Source organism: Chrysochloris asiatica, unplaced genomic scaffold (genome assembly GCF_000296735.1).
Source record: "Chrysochloris asiatica unplaced genomic scaffold, ChrAsi1.0 scaffold00033, whole genome shotgun sequence".
NCBI lineage: Eukaryota > Metazoa > Chordata > Mammalia > Afrosoricida > Chrysochloridae > Chrysochloris > Chrysochloris asiatica.
In genome coordinates this window covers 14,339,260-14,365,203 of record NW_006408551.1, presented here as the reverse complement: position 1 = coordinate 14,365,203, position 25,944 = coordinate 14,339,260, and the positions used below count along the sequence as shown (strand labels likewise).

The 25,944-nt window shown below is 41.6% G+C and overlaps 1 protein-coding gene across 1 annotated transcript in view; it reads right to left on the bottom strand.

Moving 5' to 3' along the window:
- The window catches only part of RASSF3 (Ras association (RalGDS/AF-6) domain family member 3), a 91,502-nt gene extending 65,564 nt beyond the window's left edge, over positions 1–25,938 (bottom strand). Inside the window, exon 1 of the mRNA XM_006859519.1 lies at positions 25,778–25,938. Coding sequence (XP_006859581.1) covers positions 25,778–25,888 — 111 coding nt within the window. The 5' untranslated portion in view covers positions 25,889–25,938. The remainder of the gene's footprint in view (positions 1–25,777) is intronic.
- Between the last annotated feature and the right edge of the window lie 6 nt (positions 25,939–25,944).

The following is a 25,944-nucleotide window of genomic DNA, read 5'->3' as shown; positions in this document are numbered from 1 at the left end:
TTGTTCAACAGTCCTCTTCTATTTATGATCCAAATATCATCTCTTCCCCTGTGAAGGCAGGCATCTTCTTCAAGAATCCCTTCCTCCCCACTCAAATCTCTTTTTTCAAAAGTGAACACATGATGACAACATCAAACCTACAACCTCCATCAATTTTATAGTCTCTTCATCTTATTTAGGAGTCCTGGTGTGGCACTGTAGGTTAATGCGCCAGACTGCAAAGCCGTTTGAACTGCAAGGTCAGCAGTTCAAGCTCACCAGCTGCTCCTTGGCAACCCTATACATGGTGGCTATGGGTCAGAACCAACTCAACGGCACTTAACAACAACCACTTTTTCTTATTACACCATCCTTGCCTTCCTAGCCAATCTTTATGGAAGAGCAGCCTATACTCATTTCCCTGTTTTCTCTCCAACTATTCACTCTTTCACCCACTGCAGTGTGACTTTGCCCCTTCCTAACTCATCACAAGGTCGGTGGTTCAAACCCACCAGCCCCTCCTCGGAATCCATATACAGGGTCACTATGGGTCAGAACCAACTCAACGGCACTTAACAACAACCGTTCACTCAAGAGGCTCTCCCCACAGTATCCAAAGACCCCCTAATGGCTCAACCTCAGTTGTTGGCTTCTCAACAAGCCTTTGTTTTTGAGGTTAACTCTCACCTCAACTCCCAAGCTCCCCACTCTCCTGGTTTTCCTCCTTATCTCTTAGCTATTCCTTCTTGGCTCCCTCCATGAACACACCCTTCTTTGACTACTCCCAAAATGCTGGTGTTGCTCATATTTCTGTCGGAAGACATCTTGTTTTACACACACACTCCAAGTGGCTGCAACAAACTCCATGACTTCTACAATCCCAAAGCCAAAGTTCTCAAGACCAAATATACTTTCTCTAACTTCTAGACTATTGAAAATACTATGATTTGCACTTGACCCAGACCATGGTATCTTCAGTAGCCTCATATTCATATGAAAGTTGGACAGTGATTAAGGACGACCATAGAAGAATTGATTCATTTAAATTATAGTATTGGAGAAAAATATTAAAAGTACCATGGACTGTCAGAAGAACAAGCAAATCTGTAATAGAAGACATCAGTCAGATGCTCCTTAAAAGCCAGGCTGGTGAGATTTTTGTCTCTCATTCTTCCAACATGTTATCAGAAGGGACCAGGCCCTGGAGAAGGACATCATCCTCGGTAAAGTGGAGGGTCACTGAAAAAGAGGAAGAGCCCCAACAAGATGGACTGGCACAGTGTCTGCAACAATGGGCTCAAGTATGACTCCAATGGTGAGGATGGCACAGGACCGGGCAGTGTTTTGTTCTGTTATGCACAGGGTTGCTATGAGTCGGAACTGATTTGATGGCACCCAATGACGACAACAACAACAACAACTTCTGGACAACTCCAGTAAACTTTGATACCACATGAAAGAGTCACTCATTCAACATTTACTGACTGCCTGGAGGGTGCCATACAGTCTATGAACTCATCTTCCTGCTAAATCTGATCTTTCTTCTATATCTCTCTCTTGACAATTGACAGCCCATTTTCCCAGTCACCCAAGCCAGAAACTCTGCTCCTCTTTCCTATACCCAGATCCAATGCTACTAAATCCTCTCAATTCACCAACATTTCCAGCGTGACACCTCTTCCACTCTATCTCTGCTGTCTACCTCAACGGTTAAGCATTCAGCTGCTAATTAAAAAGTTACAGTTCAAGCCCACCAGAAGCTATGTGGGACAAAGATAGGACAGTTTGCTGCCGTAAGTTTCATAAGAATTGACTCAGCTGAAATGGATTTGCTTTTGGTTTAGTATCTTTTTTACTGATATAAATTAGGCATTTACTTTATATTGTTGTTGTTGTTAAGTGCCGTTGAGTCGGTTCCGACCCATAGTGACCTTGAACAGGATTTCCAAGGCTGTAAATCTTTATGGGAGCAGAACGCCTCATCTTTCTCCCGCAGAGCAGCTGGTAGTTTCGAACTGTTGACCTTATGGTTCGCAGCCTGATTCATAACCACTATGCTACCAGAACTCCTTTACTTTATATTAAATGCTATTAATATAACTATTAACTTTTATAGTTTTACATTTTCGAATACACTTTCCATTTCAATGTCTCATTTCTACAGGAACACAGATTCTACTGCCACGTTTGTTTTATTATTGTTGTTGTTAAGTGTTGCTGAGTAGGTTCTAACTCATAGCGACCCTATATAGAGTTTCTGAGGAATGATTAGTGCGTTTGAACCACTGACCTTGAGGTTCAAACTGACCTTGCGGTCCAGTGCTTATCCTATAGCTCCACACTCCCTCTGACACCAAAAAAAAAAAAAAACAATTTATTTCACTACCTTCACTGAACTGCCTTTTCTCTAACATAGCTCTGCCACTAGTCTGTTTGTATGAAAACCAGCTGGTCAATTAACAAATGCATTGGGCATCCTTCTGAACCAGACACTGAAGCAGCAGTGAGCAAGACACATGTGGCTGCTCTCATGAAGCTCACAGACAGGATAATCAGAAAGGCGTAAAATTAAATCCGCTCGGATTGCCCTGATACAGCCAACAATGAGCTTTCTCTAAAGCACCAGAGTGTTTCATAAACACCACAATCAATTCAGAAAGTAATGCAAACTTGATGCTGAGATGTAATTTGTTCAGGTCCCCAAGCACAATTCACCACCACTTTACTGACAGAACTATAGATAAGCATGTGTGAAAGTGATGGGTGAACAATTCATTTTCTGACAACTATTATCAGCTGTCACTTCCAATATCATGGTAGACTGGAATTTATAACCACTATGCAAGAGACAACCGACTCAACGGCACACAACAACAACAATGCAAAAGACAAAATACATATTGAAAGTAAAGGAAATACTTTCATGGTCACCTCTGAACACACCTGCCATACCTGCAATTACAAAGCACTGGTGCTGTGGGTTAATGCGCCAGACTGCAAAGCGTTTGAACCGCAAGGTCAGCAGTTCAAGCTCACCAGTTGCTCCTCGGAAACCCTATACAGGGTCGCTATGGGTCGGAACCGACTCGACGGCACTTAACAACAACAACAATAACAAAAAAACCTTTCTACTATGATCCACTATCTTAGTAAAAGTTCCTAAACAACGTTGTTTTTAATTAAAGATGCAAACGTAACTACAAGTAATAAATTACCTTTACTGAACATTTACCTATATGCTAGACACTATTACAAGTCTTTTATATGAATTAACTAGTTAAATAATAATACATTTGTTCAGGTCCCTAAGCACATAGTTTACATAAGAAAAGTATATTAGCATTACTAGTTGCCATAAAGTTGACCCCAACTCATGGTGACCCCAGGTGTATTCCAGTAGAACTGTACTCCATAGGATTTTCAATGCCTGGTTTCTCAGCTGTAGATCACCAGGTCTTTCTTTTGAAACATTTCTAGGCTAACGCAAACCGCCAATGTTTCAGTTAGCCGCAGAGCACATTAATTAGCTTTGTCACCCAGGGACTACATTTGTACTCTAACTCAAGCTAAAATGCTTATTAAAGGTTAAAAATATTCACAATGATATCTGGAATTAACATACATAGCAAAGTCAGTTTAAGGCATACAACTGATTATTATAAGAAACATACAACCATAAAACTAATGTCCTCCCATAATTCACAATAAAACATTAACAACAACAACAATATATATATATATATATACAACCAAAGGAAGGGGAGATTGGAGAGGGTATATCAAAACCCAAGAGGCTCATCCCACACCCATAGGAAGAAGTTTCCTACCAGATTCCCAAACTGCCTACCAATGAACTCTGTCTGATATAGCTGCTCAAATGAATCACATGATTCACTGAGTGTCTCTGATGCCTGCATTCCAATTCTGCATCAGCAGGCTTGTTCCCCAACTATGGATGTTTCCAGCACCCTGGGTGAGAGAGCAGAGTGCTGGACACCCCACCCACAGCAGCCACATGGAACTGGACCACTCGAACAGTGGCAGGCTCTTTGTGCAGCACTTTCAGGTCACATAGAGGGCCTCCTGGGACTGATCTCTTGACAACCAGAAACAAGGCAGTGACTAAGTCTTTCACAGAAAGCACGTGGCACTTTAGACCTCCTGAAGGAAAAAGGAGAGGCCGGGGGAAAGAAGCAGGATTTCTCATGGGTCAAGGACGCAGCCCTGAGCAAACACTACAACCAGATTCTTGCAGTCAGAGACAGATAAGAGGGAGTGAGGAGGAAGTAAAAATAACTAAACAACTCTTATAAAACATGGTAGGGAGTGCCAGGGCTCTAGAGGATAAATACTGCACTGTGAACCACAAGTTCGGCAGTTCGAGCCCACCTGCTGCTCCACAGAATGATGACGCTTTCTGCTCCTGCAAAGCCTCTAAGTCCCAACCGACTATGGCACTTAACAACAACATACAATATGGTATGATGTATTAGCTTCAGCAAATTCTTGGACAAAAGAACCACACTTTCCTGTGTTTGCTCATTCCCCTTCAACAGGGTTGGAGATCTATGAATGAAAATGACGACTAGTTTATGATAGGTGGCCTCAGGCTTAGTCAGGAGAAAACGATGCTATTTTACAAAAAACAAAGGAGGCACAGTGATGTGGTAAATGATTAAAAAAAGAAGAAGAAAAAAAAATGAAGCCTCCAGGAAAAACTGAAGATCCTTCCTAATCAATTATACTGAAACTCTCAATCCAACAAAGCCTTCAAAAGAGACAAAGACACATGTAATTTCCTGCCGTCTGTCTGTCACCCTTTGGCTGGGTTTTTATTACCAAAACCAAACCAGTTCCTTTGAGTGAATCCTGACTGCCTCACAGTGACTCTGTGTGCGTCAGAGTAGAACGATGGTCTACAGGGTTTTCAATGGCTGGTTTGTTCAGAAGTAGCTCACCAGGACTTTCTCCCACGGTTCCTTTGGGTAGACCTGAACTTTCAGTGTTTCAGTTAGCAGCTAAGCTCTTAATCACTTATTGTTGTTCGTTGTTTAGTGCTATTAGTCAGTTCTGACTCATAACAAAGGTAACCCTGTATGTTTCCAAAGAGCGGTTAGTGGTTTGAACTGCCGACCTTATAGTTAGCAGTCCAGTGCTGACCCTACAGCACCACACCAGTTCATTTCCAATCTCTCAACCTCTGTCAGTTCTCATACAGCCTGTTGTTGTTGTTGTTAAGTGCTGTGGAGTCGGTTCCGACTCATAGCGACCTGGTACAGGGTTTCCGAGGCTGTAAATCTTTACGGGGGCAGAAAGCCTCATCTTTCTCCCGCGGAACAGCTGGTAGTTTCGAACTGCTGACCCTACAGCCCGATTCGTAACCACTATGCTACCAGAGCTCCTTCATACAACCTAGGACTCTCCAATGAAAAGAGTCCATGAGCACGTGGAGCAAGAGATTTTAAAGACAACTGCTCACGTTCATCACTACTAATTAAAAATCAGGCATGCAGCTACTTTACAAATGAGGATACTGAGATTTATTTTTAAAATACAGGGAAGCTTACAAAGCTTCTTGTAATTAATCCGTTAATTAAGAACAAGTATTTAGGAGTCTTGGTGTGGTGCTACAGGATAAGCACTGGACAGGTAACCACCAAGGTCAGCAGTTCAAACCCATCAGCTGCTCCCAGAAACCCTATATAGGATCATTATGAGTCAATACGTAATACTTCTGACATATTGTCAGGAGGGACCAGTCACTGGAGAAGGATATCATGTTTGGTAGGGTGGAGGGTCAGAGGAAAAGAGGAAGATCACCAGCGAGATGGATTGGCAAAGTCGCAGCAACAATGGGCTCAAGCGTGGCAACAGTAGTGAGGTTGGCCCAGGATCAGGCAGTGTTTCATTCTGCTGTGCATAGGGTCGCTATGAGTCGGTACCGACTTGATGGCACCTAACAACAACATGAGTTGGAACCAACTTGATGGTACTTAACCACTATATACCTTTTTAGGAGTGCTGGTGGTGTCGTAGGATAAGTACTGGATTGCATATCACACGGTCAGGAGTTCAAAACCACCAGTTGCCTCACAGGAGAAAAATGAAGCTTTCTGCTTCCATAAAGATTTACAGCCTCGGAAACCCAGCATAGGGCCTCTATGAGTCAGAAACACTCGACAGCACCTAACAACAACAGATACCTTTTTAGTTTACGACAAAATCCTGTTCCCTTTTTTCATTATTGGAGTTTTTAGCCCTTATCTCAAAATATTCTGATCCACATGTAATAATATTTTTTAAACAGAACATGAATATCTACCTCCAGTGGGTATAGATTTTAAGTTGATGTGCTAGATTTGTCGTCTTTAAAAAGTAGTCCATTCTCCCCCTACATGACATATCTACTCAGCTGCTCTCCACCAAATGACAGGAATGACTGTGCTTTCAGAATAGTCTGTAGACCAAATTTCCACCAGCAGAGGCTGACAGTCCAGGATCAAGCCCTCCCCGCAGCATACCAGTAGCATCTCATTCATTCTAAATGACGGCGCCACATGACTACAGCTGGTCATTAAGAAAAGCAAGAATGCAATTTTCAAACTTCAGAAAGATCTGAAAGGGCAGTACTTCCTCCTTAAAGGAAAACTGTCAAGAAAGAGCAAATTACGAGCCTATTTAAACAAACAGAAACTGGCCTTAAAAGGACAACAGTAATAAGACTCCTTAAGGAGCTCTGGTAGCGTAGTGGTTACGAATCGGGCTGCGAACCTAAAGGTCAGCGGTTCGAAACTACCAGCTGCTCCGCGGGAGAAAGATGAGGCTTTCTACTCCCGTAAAGATTTACACCCTCGGAAACCCTGTACAGGGTCGCTATGGGTCGGAACCGACTCGACGGCACGTAACAACAACAACAACAATAAGACTCCTTAAACCATCTACATAGTAAGAGGGCGAGTCCAAAAATATTGCTACAAAATCATAGAAACCTTTATTAAACAACAATATCAAAATGTGAAGCTATGGTTTCTGGACAAAGTTACCATTCACATCTATACACTTCTGAAGACAAGGTTTCCATCTCTCTGACCCTTCCCCCTGAGGGCTCTGGGGTGGCGCTGTGGGCTAATTCATCAGACTGCAAAGTCAGTTTGAACTGCAAGGTCGGTGGTTCAAGTTCACCAGCTGCTCCTTGGAAACCCTATACAGGGTTGCTATGGGTTGGAATCGACTCAACAGCACTAAACAATCCATTCCCCCCAAAATTTTTACACTCTTTGATTTACAACTGGTCAAAACAGCAGTTTGGGCATCCGCAAGAGACTCAAATCACGTTCTTTTGAACTGTTCCTTGAGTTTGGGGAACAAAAAGAAATCTGAAGGGACCAGATCAGGGCTGTAGGGTGGAGAGCAAGGTTTCCCAAGGAAATTCTCCTAGGACAGCCCTTGCTACCCTCCAAAAATGAGCAGGTGCATTGTCACAATGGGGAAAAATTGAGCAATGCAACTTTCCTGTCTTTTTTCTCACCAATGCAGTTTCTAATGAACTTTTGGAAGAATAATAATAATAAAACAGTTGTCATAACCTCTGGAGTCCTGGGTGTGGTTCTGTACAATAAAGCACTGGACTGCAAGGTTGGTTTGAACCATGAGGTCAGTGGTCCAAACTCACCAAGCGCTCCTTGGAAACCCTACACAGGGTCATTATGAGTTGGAACTGAGTCGAGGACACTTAACAACATAACTTTTTAAGCTGACCTCTCTGTCCTGAATTTAACTGGGCCAGCAGATCCTCTCTGAAGTCACTGTTTTGATTGGATCTTTTTCTTGAAGACATCCTAAAGAGGCTAAAACAGTGCATTACTGAGAGAGCTTGTATACAGCCTTCCACTGATCATAGAGACATTTGGTCTGGGACTGGGATAAACGTAGTCCATATGTGAACAGGAACCTAGTAGCAATACTTTTTTATTTACCCTTGTATTTACTCACTACAGCCAGGCCCCTTAATTCAGCTTCACCATGTCATTAAGGAGTTCTAGTGTGGTGCTGTGGGTTAATGCACCTGCAAAGCCGTTTGAACTGCAAGGTCAGTGGTTCAAGCTCACCAGCTGCTCCTCGGAAACCCTATACAGGGTCACTACGGGTTGGAATCGACTCGATGGTACTTAACAACAACAACAACATATCATTAAACCTAGATCTGAGAAAAGTCTAAACCTGTAAAATTCTGGTAGTTTAATTTCTCATATCAAAGTTCTGGATTCCTGGTATGACACTGTAAGATCAGCACTGAACTGGGAGTAACAAAGTTGGCAGTTCTAACCTACCAGCCACTCCTCGCAAAAGCTATGCAGTATCACTATGAATCAAACCTGACTCGATGGCACTTAACAACAAAAATAACAACATCAACAATAACATCAAAGTTCTACTTAAAGTCCAATAAACTGGTATTGTAAAGTGCCATCAAGTCGGTTCCAACTCATAGCACTTCTGTATAGGGTTTCCGAGGAGCAGCTGGAGGGTTTGAACTGCCAAACTTGAAGTTAGCAGTCCAGTGTTTATCCTACAACGCCATACCAGTACTCTGTAAACAGTAAAATATATAATTTCATTTTAGTATTGGCACTTTTCCTCCTATATAATACGAATATATTTAGCTATGTTGGGTTCTGTTTTTATAATTTTTTGTTTATTTTGCTATTTGTGAATTATAAAATATATGCACAAATTTCATGATTTAGCTAGCAAAATATCAATAAATATTCCTTAAAATAAGCATTTCTGGAAAGTTTCATTGTAAACTTGTGTAGGTTATCTAGAAATATGGAGATTAGGGAGGAATTATACAAAATCTACTATAAAGTCAGAAATAGCTCTTCACATCATTTTAAGAGATTCATTTGATAAAAAAATTCTGAAAGAAACCAGTTGATAAGCTAGAAGTTAATCAGAGTTAAAAGATTATGGAACAGTTTTTAACACCAAGAAGGTTTAAAATAGATAGTGATGTCAATTTCAACCTAATTGTCATTTTCCAACAAATGACAATACATTTATAAACCAACAGTACATACATACTGTTAGGTGAGTGAGGTTTTCAGTACTTTGTCCTAACAGTTTTTGTTTTGTTTTTAGCACGTAGTCTAGTTTTTGAAGGAGCCCTGGTGATGCTAAGCACTGGCCTGTTAACGGAAACATAGGTGGTTCAAATCCACCAGCCGCTCCACAAAAAACGGTGACACTGTCTGCTCCCGTAAAGATTTACAGTCTCGGAAACCTAACAACGCAGTTCTACTTGTCTTACAGGGTCACTAATGAGTCAGAATTGTCTCCGCGGCAGAAGGGCTTGGTTCATTTTTTGTTTAATCTATTTTTAAGATAACTTAAAATTCCCCTAGGGGTCTTAGTGTGGTGGTGTTGGCTAATAAGCACTGGACTGCTAACCACAAGGGTGGTGATTCAAGCCCACCAGCGCTCCTTGGAAACCCTATACAGGCTTGCAATGAATCAGAACCGGCTCGACAGCACTTAACTTATAAACAAGATTCCTCTGCATTCTACAGTAGTGATTAGAAAACTAAACCTAAAACTTATGAAAATTCAAAGATAAACAGGAACTTCCAGTCACACCTTTTTTACTTGGCTAATAAAAAATAGACCATCGAATTCCCCACTCAATTTATTCCATAGCTTATTCACAGGACAGCGATGTTTTCCTAGCAATGCCTTTCCTATGTCGTAATTAGAGGAGTAACAAGTAAAGTATTTTGCACAAAGTTTCAGTGATGTCAGTCTGAAACGTCTTCTAGAGTATTGCAAAATAACAGAATATGTAATGTCCCTTTAGTACAAACAGTAAGTCAAAATATAACCTAATGTTTAGCTGACCGCAAAAAAAGGGAACCATCTGCCTTGCTAAATATGTTTAGGGCTTAGGAGGGAGGAGGAGTTCTCTCTCAAGAGCATTACCTAAGAGACAAATGGTCAAAGGCCAGGAACAATAGTCACAAAAAGAGGAAGATCCACGCAGAAATACAGAAAAATAAGTTCACTGCTAACTAAAAAATGCAACGTGAACAATGAATTGTTTCTGGTTTTGCTTTTATTTTTCTCTACTTTAATGACTATATCCAGCCCTGGTAGCAGAGTGGGTACACGTTGGGCTGCTAACCGAAAGGTCAGCAGTTCAAATCTACCAGCTGCTCTGCCAGAAAAAGATAAGGCTTTCTGCTCCTTTAAAAGATTTACAGCTTTGGAAATCCTATACAGGGTCACTATGAGTCAGAACCAACTCAACCGAATACCACTACCACCACCACATATCCAATGAAGCTCAGAGACAATGAAAGTCTTTTTAAATGTCACCAAAACACAGAGCATCCATCCATTCCTATGGAGGTTCTGAGAATAAATCTTTACGCGAGCAGACAGCCTCATGTTTTGCTGGCAGAGTGGCTGGTGGGTTTGAACCACTAACCTTGTGGGTTAGCTTTTCATTACTTAGCCCATGGCACCACCCGGACTTCTTAATATTAGTGTTGTTGTTGTTAAGTGCTATCAACTTGGTTCCAACTCATAGTGACCCCTGGGGTTTCCGAAGAGCAGCTAGTGGGTTTGAACCACAAACTCTGTGGTTAGCAGTCCAATGCTTATCCTACAGCAACATACCAAAAAGTTACATATAGTCAGTAAAATTCCATTTTTGTACTTCTGTCCTAAAAAATTAATATGTAACAGAAAAGCTGCATGCTCAAATATTCACTGAAATACTATTTATAACAGCAAAACTTAGAAAAATACAAATTTTCCAATATTGGGAAATAATAGTATGGCTGGTGTGGCACTGTAGGATAATGCACTAGACCACAAGGTCAGTTTGAACCACAAGGTCAATGGTTCAAGCTCATCAGCCGCTCCTTGGAAACCTATACAGGGTTGCTATGAGTCTGAACCACTTCAATGGCACTTAACAATGATCAATAAAATACAATGTAGACATGGAAGTGAAGCAACAATCATGTAGCAATATTCTACAGCTCAAGGTTTAAGTAGGATTCAACTTTGTGAGTACAGTATGATTATATGTTACATACTATAAAGCTCATTAGAAATTTCCATTAGCTTTTAATTTTATTTTTCCATGAACTTTCTGAAGCCCTCTCATATATAAAACAGATAATAAAAAATGCCAGAAAACCATTCAGCAATATGATTGATTATATAATTAGTCACAGTCAAGTGAATTCCAAAGTTTGGTATATCAAGAGTAAAACCGTGTGCTCCATAGATTCTCCATGGCTGATTTTTTTTTTAATTAGTTGATTGCCAGGACTTTCTTTGGAGATGTCTTTGGGTGGACTCGAGCCTACATCCTTGCAATTATCAGCCAATTGTGTTAACCATTTGTTCCATCTTGGAGCTCCAATAATTAGAATAGTCAAATTATTTTTTCCCCAACTTTTATGTCATTTTTATAGCACTGTTGTTATTGTTTAAAATAATAATAAACAACACTACTTCTATTGTTACGGTTAGGTGCTGTCAAGTCGGTTCCAACTCATAGCAACCCTGGAAAGGATTTCTGAGGAGTAACTACTAGGTTTGGCCACCAGCCTTGCAGCCAGCAGTCCAGTCTTACAGTGTCACATGGTGTGTTGTTGTTATGTACCATGGAGTCGGTTCCAACTCACAGTGAGCCTGCACAGGGTTTCCGAGGCTGCAAATCTTTACGGGAGCAGAAAGCTTTTCTCCTGTGGAACAGCTGGTAGTTTTGAACTGCCGACCTTGAGGTTAGCAGCCCGATTCGTAACCACGACGCTACCAGAGCTATTTTTTTAAGCAATAACGAAGAAAATACTGCATTAGCCATCCATAAAAATCCAACACAAAATATTTCCAGTAAAAATGGCAGGCTTATGAGACATTTATGATTCCTTTACAGTACACAAAACAAAAATTTGGCCAATTTTTAACTAAGACCCTGCTGTAAACCAATGATGACAGATGGCCTATATGAGGGCAGACTTCATCTCTATTTTCTTCCTCACACCCAGGAGCTTTTAGCACATTAAATATTCAAAAACTATTTGGCAAATCAATTCAGGAAACTACCTTCACCAGTATTAAAAGACATACACAACTTTCTGCAAACTGCATTAATTTCAAACAAGCACTCTGCTGATTGCATTCTAAATCTCTTGAATGCAAGATCTTCTCAATGTATTCTTCTGGTCTCCAATTTCTATATTCATCCTTTTTTTCTTCCTCAATTATCTCAATTTGTTTAACATCTGGAAAAAGAACTAAAAGTGCTGCAATATATAATTAGTAAATTATTCTTAGTTGGCTGAATCATGTAGCAGCAGCCAGCAATTACAACCATAAAATACGTATTGAGCTTGCTGGTTTAATATTCTATGAAAAGGTAAGCCCAAGCTGGCTCTAGAGAATATGTACAGGACTGCAAGCCAGAAGGTTGGCAGTTCAACTCCACCAGTTGCTCCATGGGAGACAGATAAGGCTTTCTGCTTCCAAAAAAGATTTACAGCCTTAGAAACCCTATAAAGATTTGCAATGAGTTGGAACTGACTCAATGGCGCTTAACAAAAACAACACTCTCTCTGTAAGAGTCCTGGTGTGATAAGTAAGATACGTGCTGTAAGTTAAGTACTGGAATGCTAACCACAAGGGCAGTGGTTCAAATCCACCAGTTGCTTTTCAGAAATGCATATTAAGCTTGCTGTTTAATATCTGAGGAAATTATAACCCCAAGGTGGCTCTGTAGGATAAGCAAAAGACTACAAGCCACAAAGTAGGCAGTTTGAGTCCACCACTGGCTGGAGAAAGATCAAGCTTTTTGCTCCCATAAAGATTTACAGCCTCAGAAGCCCGATAAAGGGTTGCTATGCATAGAAGCCAATTTGACAGCACTTAAAAACTACAATCTCTCTGTAAACTCAAGGCCAGAGTTGGAATTATAATGCCATTACAACAGCTCTCATCCTATCAGCTTGTAAGTGAAAAAAAGAGTAAAGTTCTCCACATAAGTTTCACAACCTTAAACTGCTGGCATCCGTAACCCAAGACAGGCTGAGAAGAAACTACTTACAACAGTAAAGGGCAACTTCCTCTTACAAAGAAAAATCTCTCCAGTATTTTCAACAACAAAATAGATTATTTCTAAAAAAAAGAAAAATTATTGTTAAGTGCCGCTGAATTGGTTCCAACTCATAGCAATCCTGTATAGATAGGGTTTTCAAGGAGCGACTGGTAAGTCTGAACCACTGACCTTGTGGTTCAAAACAACCTTGAGGTCTAATGTTTATCCTACACTGCCACAGGACTCGGGGGGTGGGGTGGGGTGGATTATATATATATATATCCTACAGCATCACACCAGGATTCCAAAAAATAAGTTTAAAAAAATAAACATGTTAAAGTAATTTTATTTATCCCATATATAAAAATATTGTCATTTCAATATATAGAACAAAATATTATGGACTATTTTACCTTCTTTTGTCTTGCATAATAGTGTACCTTACACTTGCAGCAAGGCAACTAGCCCACTTCAGGTGCTCAGTAACCACATGTCTAGTAACTGCTGTATTGGGCAGCATAGCTCTAAAACAACGGAGCAGTGCAGTGAATTATTTACTACGGAACTTTAGCAATGGTCTTTGTTGTTGTTGTTAAGTACTGTGGAGTCGGCTCTGAGTCATAGTGACCCTACACAGGGTTTCCGAGGCTGTAAATCTTTACAGGAGCAGAACACCTCATCTTTCTCACGCAGAGCAGCTGGTAGTTTCAGACTGCTGACCTTGAGGTCGGCCGCCCGACTCGTAACCACTACGCTACCAGAGCTACCTGTAATTCCGGCCAAATAACTGTATTGTTGTTGTTGTTGTTGTTAAGTGCCGTCGAGTCAGTTCTGACCCATAGCAACCCTGTATAGGGTTTCCAAGAGCAGTTGGTGAAACTGAACTGCCAACCTTGCGGTTCAAACCGACTTTGCAGTCCAGTGCATTACTCACAGCACCACACCAGTCTCAGAGTCATGGGGCCAGCAGCCAGACAAAAGTATACCTGCCGAGGGAAGAAACGTACCCTATTCTTGATTCTGAATTGTAACCTGTTGCTTCCCTAATAACTCTCATATGAAGTTATGTGCTGTCCAGTCAGTTCAAATTCATAGTGATTCTGTCTGTGTAAGGCTTCCAAAGAGCAGCTGATGGATTTGAACCACCGACCTTGTGTTAGCTGTTCAGAGCTCATCCTACTGCACCACACTAAGTCTCCAAATTAACCCAATAAAATCATAAGTATTGTTTGAAGTTTTGTGTGGTCACTATAATGAATTACGGAAGCCAGCTGAGAAGCCTCTAGTTCGTAGGAGGGCTGGTTTCGTCAGATGATTGGTACAAGAAGTTGGAGTGTGGAGGCAAGTCTGACTGCCGTAGGCTGCTGACCTTAATTCATCTTCCCTCTTGTGAGCTTAAGAGGAGGGCAGACCCAGGCAAGACGTTTTTTACAGATACTTACTTCTACATCCTGGAGTCCTGGTGTGGTGCTGTAGGATAACCACTGGACTGCAAGGTTGGTTCGAACCATAAGGTCAGCAGTTCAAACCCATCAGCCACTCTTCAGAAACTCTATATAGGGCCACTATGAGTTGAAACTGAGTTGACAGCACTTAACAACAACTTTGACATCCCAGCACCAACTGTAACATTTTTATGAGTATTTCACATTTCTCATAGGTCTGACATTCTTCCTAATACACACCTATCCCTCTCAACTCAAAAATAAATTAACTCCCTTCTGGTACCCAAAAGAAATACTTCTAGACAAATACACCAATGAGTTGAGGTGATATTGAAAACCATCCTCTTGTTCTGCTAATTCCTTTGTAAACTCAAACCCAGCTTTACCTTTTTAATTTAAGGATTATTAATAAATCTACTATGATTAAACCTTCAAAAAAATTAAAATTAAAAAAATAATTAATTAACTAGTGACGCATGCTCAACCTTGGAAAAACAGGGCTCTGTGATACAGGGATTGAGGCATAGTCTGAATGGGTAAAAGAGGGGAAATCATGTTAGGGTGCTTGACTATCTTAAGAATATTGGCTTCCCTTGCCTATTACTGTAAAATAGACACCTGAGTGGGATAGAAAAGAATTTTGGGAAACATGACTACAGAAAGCCTGTAAGCCTGTCTTCAGTCTATAACTGATTGGAATACCTAAAACGGGTTCTAGAACTTGTCCAGTGAAGCTTCCTGTGGAGCTTTTACAGTATATACAACCTTAGGTAGACTCCTGAGTCTCATCCAGAACCTTCTGAGGTGGGACATACCCGTTTGAAAGGACAAGCAGACCAGCCTGAAATAGCTAGAGGAACAAAAGATACTTCTTGAAAGAACGACCAGCAGGAAAAATCCAAAACAAAAATGGCAGTCTGATTGACTACTACATGAACAAGCAAGCTGTTTGCCAGGAAGCCATCAAGGCAAGCTATCAAGTCCCTTCAGGACAGACCCCCCTCCAAGACTGAAACTCAAAGGAATACACGAGCAGCATATACGCTTGCTGGTGACCATGTTGGTCTCCTGGTGAGTGGAAGAGAAAGAAAGGCAGCAATGAAGATGTGGGCCGAGTTCAACCACATTCCATAGACTCCCATCGACCTGGAGATGAGAGAGAGAAGAGGAACGGCTGGTTGGTACGAAATATGGTGAGGTTGTTACGAAGTGTGGACAAGGACATAGCCATGGAGGGCTAGAGCTGAGAGTGAAGCATCCAGCTGATGAAGAGAGAGGAGACGCACAAGAATACCCAAACTTATAGATAGTACCCATTTGAACTAGCTTCAATGACTTGATCAGAACTCGACAAGAGGAAGATAAAAAACAAAAAATTTTGATAAAAGAAACAAGTGTAAATTGCTACAATTTGATAAATTTGACCTATACTTATGGCTGTAGTAGCTCAAAATATCAACTGAGAAGGAAGGAATCTTCACATCAAGTATCAATGCTATCCCCTCTGTATACAGGGTTGATAGGGACGGGCAACTTAGACATTGGCTACCTAAAATGGGGGGAGTGTGCAATAAAGGCACGAAGTGACAGGCTTATATGTTTTCAAGAGGGAGTTTAGTTTCAGAGTGTGCAGGGGGAGGTAGAATCCCCAAGGAATAGTTTTCATCTTGTCTTGACAGGTTGGGTGAAAGGAGATGGAGTTAAGACTCTTATGACTCAATAGTGAGAAACTGTTATCATTACTAATTGCGACAGCCACAACTGTAAATGTATAAGTTTTGTAAAAAAAAAAAAAAAGGGGGGGGGAGTAGTTAATCTTACAGTCCAGGAACAGAGGACTGTAGGACCATCAAGGGAGAAAAGCATGAGCAGAATGTGGAACCCTATCCAAAAAAACGCTAACACCAGAGATGGAGGCAGAGATGAGGATATGGAGAGAGAAAGCAGCTGAGGACTCTAGACTCATGGAAAGAGAAAGGCTGTGTGCTGGTAGCCAGGAGGTAAGCTTGTAGAATGTGCCCTTGGGTTGTTTAAATGATTATATATTCCTGAGTGTTTCTGTGTACATTCAAAACAAAAAAAAAACAGAGGGAACAGAAGCAAATTCTGTTGAATGATGATGCATGGAGGAGATTGTAAACATTGCAAAGAAATGATGAGTATAAAACCAATGTTCTCTCATGTAAACTATGACTCAATTCACAATAAAATCTTTAAAAAAACAAAACTTAAAATAATAAAAACACCCAGCTTAAAATAAATAAATCAACTATTTCTTTTAAAGTCAATTTCACCAGCCACTAATAAGCCAAATCAGAACTAAACCTCTAGAGAGAAACTTGGAAAACTGACATTTCATAAGAGTTTGGTAAACTCTGGTTAAAAATATTAATTCTGTCTAATGCATTGATTGTGTCCTTGAAAACTACGTTTCTTCTATTGGAACACAGTAATTTACAATTTTATGGCAAATGTTAAAGGACAAATATGAATTGCTTTACAGCCAACATTTCAGTCTAAACAGACATGCATATAGCTTTACCACACTTTACATTACAGGTTTGTTCTTGAAAAACTAAACAGCTAGACGTTTCCTTTAAAGGTGCTAGAGGAGCAAACTTTTTGAAGTAAAATTATAGAAATGTTTTACTTTGGCCACTTGGTAAACTTAAAAATATATACATTATTTACAAGCTTTACCTATACTTATATATGTAGTAGCTGAAAAGAGGGAATGAATCTTTAAAGTAAGGGTCATTCCCACCCCACCCCTTCGGTACACAGGGTTTACAGGGATGGGCAACTTAGACACTGGCTACTCAAATGGGGAGGGGGGAGCTACAAAAGTGACTGGCTTACAAGCTTTCAAGAGGAAGCCTAGTTCTAGAGGGTACGGGGGAAGGTAGAATCTCCACTAAGTGGTTTCCAACCTATCTGGACAGGGCTGGTGAAAAGAGATGGGAATAGTACTCTTATGGTTCATTAGTGAATAACTGCTATCAGGACTGATTGTGAGTGTTGCAAACGTGTAAAGGTTGACATTTTTAACAAAAGGAGGGGAGTGGTTGATCTTGCAGTCCAGGAGCTTAGGACTCTGGGACAATCAAGGGAGAAGAGCGGAGTGCGGGACCCTATCCAGAGAAGCAGTGAAGCCAGAGATGGAGGCAGAGATGATGACGTGGCGAGATGGAGCGGCTGGGGACTCTGGACTGAGGGAGGCAGAGGGTCTGTGTGCTGAAGGTCAGGAGGCAGGCTTGCACGGTGCACCATTTGGTTGTTTGAATGGTTGTATATTCCTGAGTGCTTCGATGTACTTCCAGAAAAAAGGAGGGAATGGAAGCAAATGCTGTTGAATTATGATGGATGGAGGGGATTATATTCATTGCAATGAAATGAAATACAACAGGATGAATGCAAAGCTGATGATCTCCCATGTAAACTATCACTCAATTCACAATAAAACTAAAAAAAATAAATAAATAAATTTTTATTTTCAAGTCTAGAGACTCTGTTTTGTCCACTGCTCTACCCCCAGAACCTATCCCAGTGCTAGGCAGGTGGGGGTGGCAGGGAGTTGATCCCATCTCATGGAGACCTCAATTGTGCAGAGTAGCTCCAGTGGGTTTTCAAGGCTGTGACCTTTCAGAAGCAGATTGCCAGACCTTTCTTCCAAGGCACCTATGGGTGTGTTGTGTTGTTGTTGTTGTTGTTATGTGTTGTCCTGTTGGTTCTGACTCATAGTGATCCTGTACAGAGCATCCAAAGAGCAGCTGGTAGGTGTGAACTGTAGACCTTGTGGTTTGCAGTCCAGTGCTGATCCTACAACGCCACATCAGGACTCAATAAATTATTTACTAAATGAATTCATGAGACTGTTGTCGGTCAGTACCTGTCAAATAAGTTCCAACCCATAGAAACTCTATAAAGGGTTTCTGAGGAGCAGCTGGAAGGTTTGAATCAACTACATTGAAGTTAGCAGTCCAGTATGATAGGCTTTTAAAAATACCCTTTTAACTTTACATAAGCTCACCAGCTGCTCCTCGGAAACCCTATACAGGGTCGCTATGGGTCAGAACCAACTCAGTGGCACTTAACAACAACCACAATATTATACAGGGGTCCTGGAGTGGTGCTGTGAGTTAATGTGTTGGACTGCAAGGTTGATTTGAACCACAAGGTCAGCTGTTCAGGGTCACCAGATGCTCCTCAGAAACCCTATATGGGGCTACTATGAGTCAGAACTGACTCAACGGCACTTAACAACAAGATGGGGAGTATGGTGGCCCCACACAAAAGCACTGGAGTGCAAACCACAAGGTCAGCAGTTTAAGCCCACCAGCCACTCCTTAGCACAGAGATGAGGCTCTTTGCTCTCATGAAGATTTAAAGCCTCAGAAACCCTTTACAGGGTCGCTCTGTGTCAGAAGCAAGATAGCACTTAATAACAGGTGTAAGATCTTATGAAGACTGAAGAGAATGGAAAAAATGTGTATACTTGTACATACTTTAGGCACTGGATAAATAGTAGTGAATAAAGTTAACAGCGTTCTTACTCATGTCTCCTGGGATGGACAGGCATTAAGCAAAACATTATTACAAGTAATAATTATTATTATGAAGGGGAAGAACAGAAGACTTTAAGAGTGTAGAAACTGCCGACTTTAAAACTTGCGGTTCTGGAAGACATCTCTGAAAAGGTGAGAACTGAGTAGACATGTGAAAAAGCGGGGAGGAAAGCAAGTCCTGGACAAGGTGCTGAAATGACTAATATGATCAGAGCCCTAGTTGTTGCTGTAGTTGTTGTTGCTATGTGCCGTCGAGTCGGTTCCGACCCATAGCGACCCTGTACAGGGTTTCTGAGGCTGTAAATCTTCATGGGAATAGAAAGCCTCATCTTTCTCCCACGGAGCAGCTGTTAGTTTTGAACTGCTGACCTTGCGGTTCACAGCCCAATTCATAACCAATACGCTACCAGAGCTCCTTTACATTCTACTATTTAAAGGTTGTTGCATCAGAGGGTAATCAATATGCTGGATCTTGTAATATAGATAATGCTTGTTTTATCAAAAGTAAAGACTAAACATTTCAAAAAAAAAAAAAGAGTAAAGACTGCCTACTAGTAATGCATATAGCTTTTCAAGGAGACAAGGACACAAACAGGCTAAGTCAGCGAAGATACATTTCTTACAAGAAATGTATCCTTTGTGTGCATCTATCATAGCATAGTGGTTACAAATGGGGCTGCGAACTGCAAGGTCAGCAGTTCGAAACTACCAGCTGTTCCACGGGAGAAAGAGGAGGCTTTTTGCTCCAGTAAAGATTTACGGCCTCGGAAACCCTGTACAGGGTCACTATGAGTCGGAACCGACTCCATGGCACATAACGACAACAACAACAATCATAATTTATCCATGTGATATACGAATATATGATGAATGTATACAAAGGATACATTTCTTATATGAAATATATATTAGCTTGCATACAAAGGATACATTTCTTATGTGAAATACATATTAGCTAACAGCCTGTGTGCCCTTGTCTCCTTGAAAAGCTATCCTGCTATGGTGCTGTAGAATCACACTGGACTGTGAATCACAAGGCAGGCAGTTCAAACCTTATACAGGGTCGCTGTGAATTGGAACTGACTTGATGGTACTTAACAACAACATCACAGATCCAAAGACTATGGTGGCACCAACAATTAAACATTCAGCTGCTAACAAAAAAGTTGGAGATTCAAACCCAATCAGCAGCTCCACAGAAGAAAGACCTGGTGCTCTGCTCCAGTAAAGATTACAGTCTAGAAAACCCTACAGGACAGTTCTACTCTATCACATAGGGTCACTGTTGTTGTTGTTGTTAAGTTCCATCAAATTGGTTCCAACTCATAGTGACCCTGTATAGGGTTTCCAAGAAGCAACTGATGAGCTTGAACTGGCGACCTTACAGCTCAAACCAACTTTGCAGTCCAGAGCATCGACCCGCAGTGCCACACCAGGGCTATGAGTTGGAAATCAACTCAATGGCACTTATTAACAACCATATATCCAAGGTCTGTAGGTGGCGTAAAGGTTTGCTAGAATTCTATAAGATCACAGCCAAGAGAAATCCTATGGAGTAGTTTTGCTCTGTAACATGCGGGGTCACCACGAATCAAAACCAACTCAATGAGCGGTGTGCACTGCACAATTTATCAGCAAACTTTAAAAACCTTTTTAATGATGCTAGAGCAGGGCAGAGGCCAGGCCAAGGATCCAAGGGCCAGAGAAAGGCCTGCCTATGGGCATGGCAGAGGAGAGGTTGTCCTGACTGGAAAAACTGTTGCCTGAACATTTCTGACCCTAAATTGTAACCTGTTAACTTTCCTAATAAACCCTTTAACTGTGGGGGGAAAAAAAAAAAATCAACTCAATGACTCCAAGTCTGCTTTGCTCTTCTGGATTTTTGTTTTGGGTTGTTTGTTTGTTTGTTTTTATCATCCAAGGGAGATTCAAAAAGTTCATGGAAAATCAGAATGAAAAAATAACAGAATTTTCCACAAACCTTTTCCACTCCCTCGTATATCCTAGTCTGAAGTACTGACTAGCTAATGGCAAACACAATAGGCAAGTTCAAACTGGAACCTTTATCAAAACACAGCTACTTATGCTGGGGGACGTGGAGGCACAGGAGAGGGGACTCAAAGGCTGATGCTCAGAGTGGGTAATGAAGCCACACAAGAAAGCATTTGGTCAGCTTCTTTTTTTCTCTCTCAGAAAAAGAATGTTTACAATATGACATGCACTGACTGCCAAAGGAAGTCTAAAATGAATAACCACATTATTGGATATTTTTAGCCTTTCTTTTCATAAATGTTTTGTGTTACTGCTTTCCAAATAATTCCAAATCTTGCAAGTTAGCCAGAAGGAGGAATGGGGTAAAGAGTGTGTTGTTCATATGTGAGAGTATATATGATCAGTGACTAATTTACTTTTGAATTTCTGTTAACAGAGTATGCCTTTGTGAGTCCTTAAATACACACACACAAAATCACAAAGAACGAATACTGGTCTTATGTGTGGTACTGTGGGTTAATGCACTGGATCGCAAGGTTGATTTCAACCGCCAGGTCAGCCGTTCAAGCTCACCAGCTGCTCCTCAAAAAACCTATACAGGGTAGCTATGAGTCAGAACCAACTCAACAGCACTTAACACAAGATGGGGCTGTATCCAAAAAAAGAAGAAATGTGCAAATTACTTTTTTAAAGAAACACAACCCATTGCCACTGAGCCAATTCCGACTCATAGCAACCCTGTATAATAACGAAATCACTGTAGAACAAGCAAAATGAGTAACAGATATGCTGTATTCAGTAACATAATGCTTAAAAGTTAGTTTAAGTATATTTGCCTCTAGTGACCTACCTCCAACACTACTCATGTAAAATAACGCAAACTCATTGCTATTGATTCTAACAATAAGACATAGAACTAATAAGTAAAGAGGTAAAAATATACTTGAAGTATGATAAGGAAAATACCTCCTTATGGACTGACTGTTGATGTGGCTCTGGACTGTGAATTACAAGATCAGCAGTTCAATCCCACCAGCTGCTTCTTGGAAACCCTATGTAGGATCACTTTGAGTCAGACCTGACTCAACAGCACTTAATAACAACAAGGAGAATACACTAAAGGAGACACTTGTGGCCTGTTACACAGAATCACACAGGCTTGCCTTGCAAATCCTTGCAAAACAAATTAAAAATTTTTAAACCTGTGCATGGTAGAAGACACTTTAAAGCTTTTCAAGACTTCTCCAAAATCAAGTGTCTCATTTCCTTATTCCCATTAACTACCAAAGGCTCAACAAGTGAAAGCTAGGAGGCAAGACAAGCTCTAGACCATTTCTATGCATCCTGTATTTAAAGGTCATTTGGTTTTACTGGAAAATCAGAATATATGAATTATAAATAACAGAACTGTCTATTATCTATAGTTCTGCTTGAAACCATCATCAGTTGTTATTGTTAAGTGCCACTGAGTATGTTCTGAATCACAGCAACCCTTTAGAAGGTTTCTGAGGAGTGGCTGGTAGGTTTGAACCACAGACCTTTTGGTTTGCAGTCCAGTGCTTATCCTACAGTACCATACTAGGTATCTATTGTTGTTGTTGTGTGCCGTAGAGTCAGTTCCGACTCATAGCGATCCTGTATAGGGTTTCCGAGGCTGTAAATCTTTACGGGAGCAGAAAGCCTCATCTTTCTCCCGTGGAACAGCTGGTAGTTTCGAACTGCTGACCTTGCGGTTCGCAGCCCAATTTGTAACTATTTCGCTACCAGAGCTCCTGTTGCATATATATACATATATATCTATACATACATATCTATACATATATATATATATGTCATTTGATTTTACTAGAAAATCAGAATATGCAAATTATAAGTTACAGAATTGCCTATTATCTACAGTTCTACATGAAATCATGATCTATATATATCCTCTGAAATAGTGAATCCACAAGTACAAATTATGAATACTAATGAAAATATCTATAGGATTAAAAACAAAACAAAACACACATTGCCATTCTGTCAATTTCAATTTATGGCAACTCGCTGTATTCAAAACAGAACTGCTCCCTCCATAGGGTTTCCAAGACTGTCACCTTCCAGCAGCAGCTCACCAGGGCTGTCTTCCACAGTGCTGCTGGGTAGGTTCAAACTACCATTCTTTTGGTTAATTGTTAGTGTTGTGAAGCGCTGTCAAGTCAGTTCTGACTCACAGTGACCCTGTATATAGTTTTCAAGGAGTGGCTGGTGGGTTTGAACTGCCAACCTTGCATTTATAAGTCACTGTGCTCCCTTATATCCAAATAAGATTTTAACTATTTTCTTTCTTTTTTTTTTTTTTAAAGAGCATGATGTTGTTGTTAAGTGCCACTGAGTCGATTCCAACTCATAGGGGCTCTGTAAAAGGTTTCCAAAGATGAATTGTTTTGAACAGCCGACCTTGTGGTTCAGAGCTCAGTGCTGTTCCTACAGCACCACACCAGGAGTTCAAGAGCAAAATAAGAAACAGATAATCTTTTCTTTATTTGCAAACCATATGAGAATACTATTATTATTATTGAAGATGTAAAGAAGTTGAGAGAAAGAAGTTGGGATTCATGTCTTTGCCTGGCAAGAAAAGAAAGAAATTTCTTGTGCTTCCTCCCTGTTTGCCCATCCTGAATTTACCACAAACATCTTCTCTCTGGATATTTTCAAGAGTTCTAAAAAAAAAAAAAAAATCACATTTCCCTAGCTTTTCCACCAGGTGATATAGCACCAATATTATATATATATAGGGCGTGGCGCTGTGGGCTAATGCGTCAGACAGTCAAGTCGTTTGAACTGCAAGGTCAGCGCTTCAAGCTCACCAACTGCTCCTTGGAAGGTATGGGTCAGAATATATATATATATAGAGTCCTGGTGTGACGCTGTAGGATAAGTTCTGGACTGCAAGGGTGGTTTGTTCATATCCACCAGCCGTTCCTCAGCAACCCTATCTGAGTACTTCTGCCCTGTGAAGAAGTATCTCACACCAGAATTGAAGAACAAGCCACTTTCTGGAGATTACTAGCCACTATTCTGAAATAAACTTCAAACTATGATAATCATCACTGACAAATGCATGTCAAATGGTAACAGCAACATAAGCGAAGGAGAAAGCAGAGTGGAGAAAGGAATGATATTTAAGGGAGGAACGAAAGAGTCAAGGGATAAAAGAAAAAATTTTTTTTGCAAAGCCAAGTGAAAAAACTACAAGGAAATGCAATTCTATAACCTACTGGGTGAGGGTACGGGTTGGTTTCTGGTTCCAAACTTCATGGCAATCTCATGCCGTCAGAACACACTCTTCTGAAACTAGGAGAGCACTCAAAGTGACAAGTAGTGCATAGTTAAGCCTCAGAACAATGAAGAAAACGAGTACACCAGACCTTCACTTTGGATTAACTGCTGCTACAGAGTAAGCGCACTTCACCCTTGCCCTTCACTGCCCCTTCTTCCCCTCCTGGTTTGGAACTTTAGAGGCTGAAAAGACTAGAACTTCCGAATCCTAAAAGTAAATTGAGCTCAGAAAGTGTTAAATAAACTTAAAAGGTCTAGAAAGGAAAAACTGACAGATTACTGCCTCCCCACCCCCTAAAACTAATCATCCGGGCCGTTGAACGATTTTTCTTGCATCTAGCCTCCAGAACTAGAGCTGTTAGAAACGTTTGGTGCGCGTCTGCTGTTTTTGAAAAGCAACAAGTTTGTTCCATTACAACCTTCTCTAATCTGATGTCAGCATGGTTGGGTTGGCAGGGCTCCCTGGTGCGGTTCCCAAGGCCAGGAGGGCGCGAGTTTAAGCACCAGACTAGAAAGCCCTGCAACAGAGCTCCGTTTTGGAAAGGCCTCCTTGAAAAACACTTTCACGGTTGGCGAAACTGGCCCAAGTCCCCTTTCCATCTTTTCCCAAGTCATGCTTCCTCCAAAAAAGGAAGAGAGTGGCCTAAAGCTTAGCCCAAGAGCTAGCACCAGAACGTGTCTGCAAAATAGTTTAGGCACCTATAAACGTGGCTTCACAGGAAATGTACAACCTTGACTCCAGCAACTTATGGAGCGCCTACAGTCCTCAGACCCCGCGCTTCCCTCTGGCTCCTTGGACGCACCAGACCAAGACTGTGGGGCGGCCAGGTCACCGCGGTCACCCCAGGTAATACATGCCCCTTCCCCTGAAAATATTCAGAGGGCTACAGGCCACCAATAAGACCAAGAGTAGGGGTGGCACACGGACCTAGTTGTTTATCCAGTGGGGGCGCGAAGGGCGTTCCCCCGGCGAAGAGGAAACGCCGGGAGTGGCCTGGGGACGCATAATCTCTGTCGGAACTGCACCCCCGCAGCCCGTACAGCGCACGGGATCGGTCGGGAGGGCGGCGGCCACGGGCAACCCCGAGGCGGGGCCGCTACACCAACTGGCGCGGAAGGCAGGAGAGGGCGCCTCAGCCTCCGCGCTGTTCCTCCTTCTTCCCTCGCCCAGGGCGCCCCCAAGCATTCATCCCCTGATCCAAATCAAGTTCCCTGATCCAAACAGGCAGAAGCCAGTTCTCGGAGGCCTCCTCCGACCCGGCGAATATTCCCCCCGCACACCCCTACGGAGCCACGTGGAGTTGTGAGGCACGGGGCGGCGGGATCCCTGGGAGCAATGGGGCGCGGGCCACTCCCCAAGCACCACTCACTTGCAGGCCGGCACGGGGCTTCCCTTGGGGCGCTCTCCTGAAGAAGGAGGTCCTGGCGGTGAAGAAGAAGTCCTCGGCGTCCTCCTCCAGGCTGCTGTAACCGCTGCTCATGCTGCTGGTCCCGTCGCGCGCGGATAGCCTCTCCCGGGCGCAAGCGGCCAGGCAGG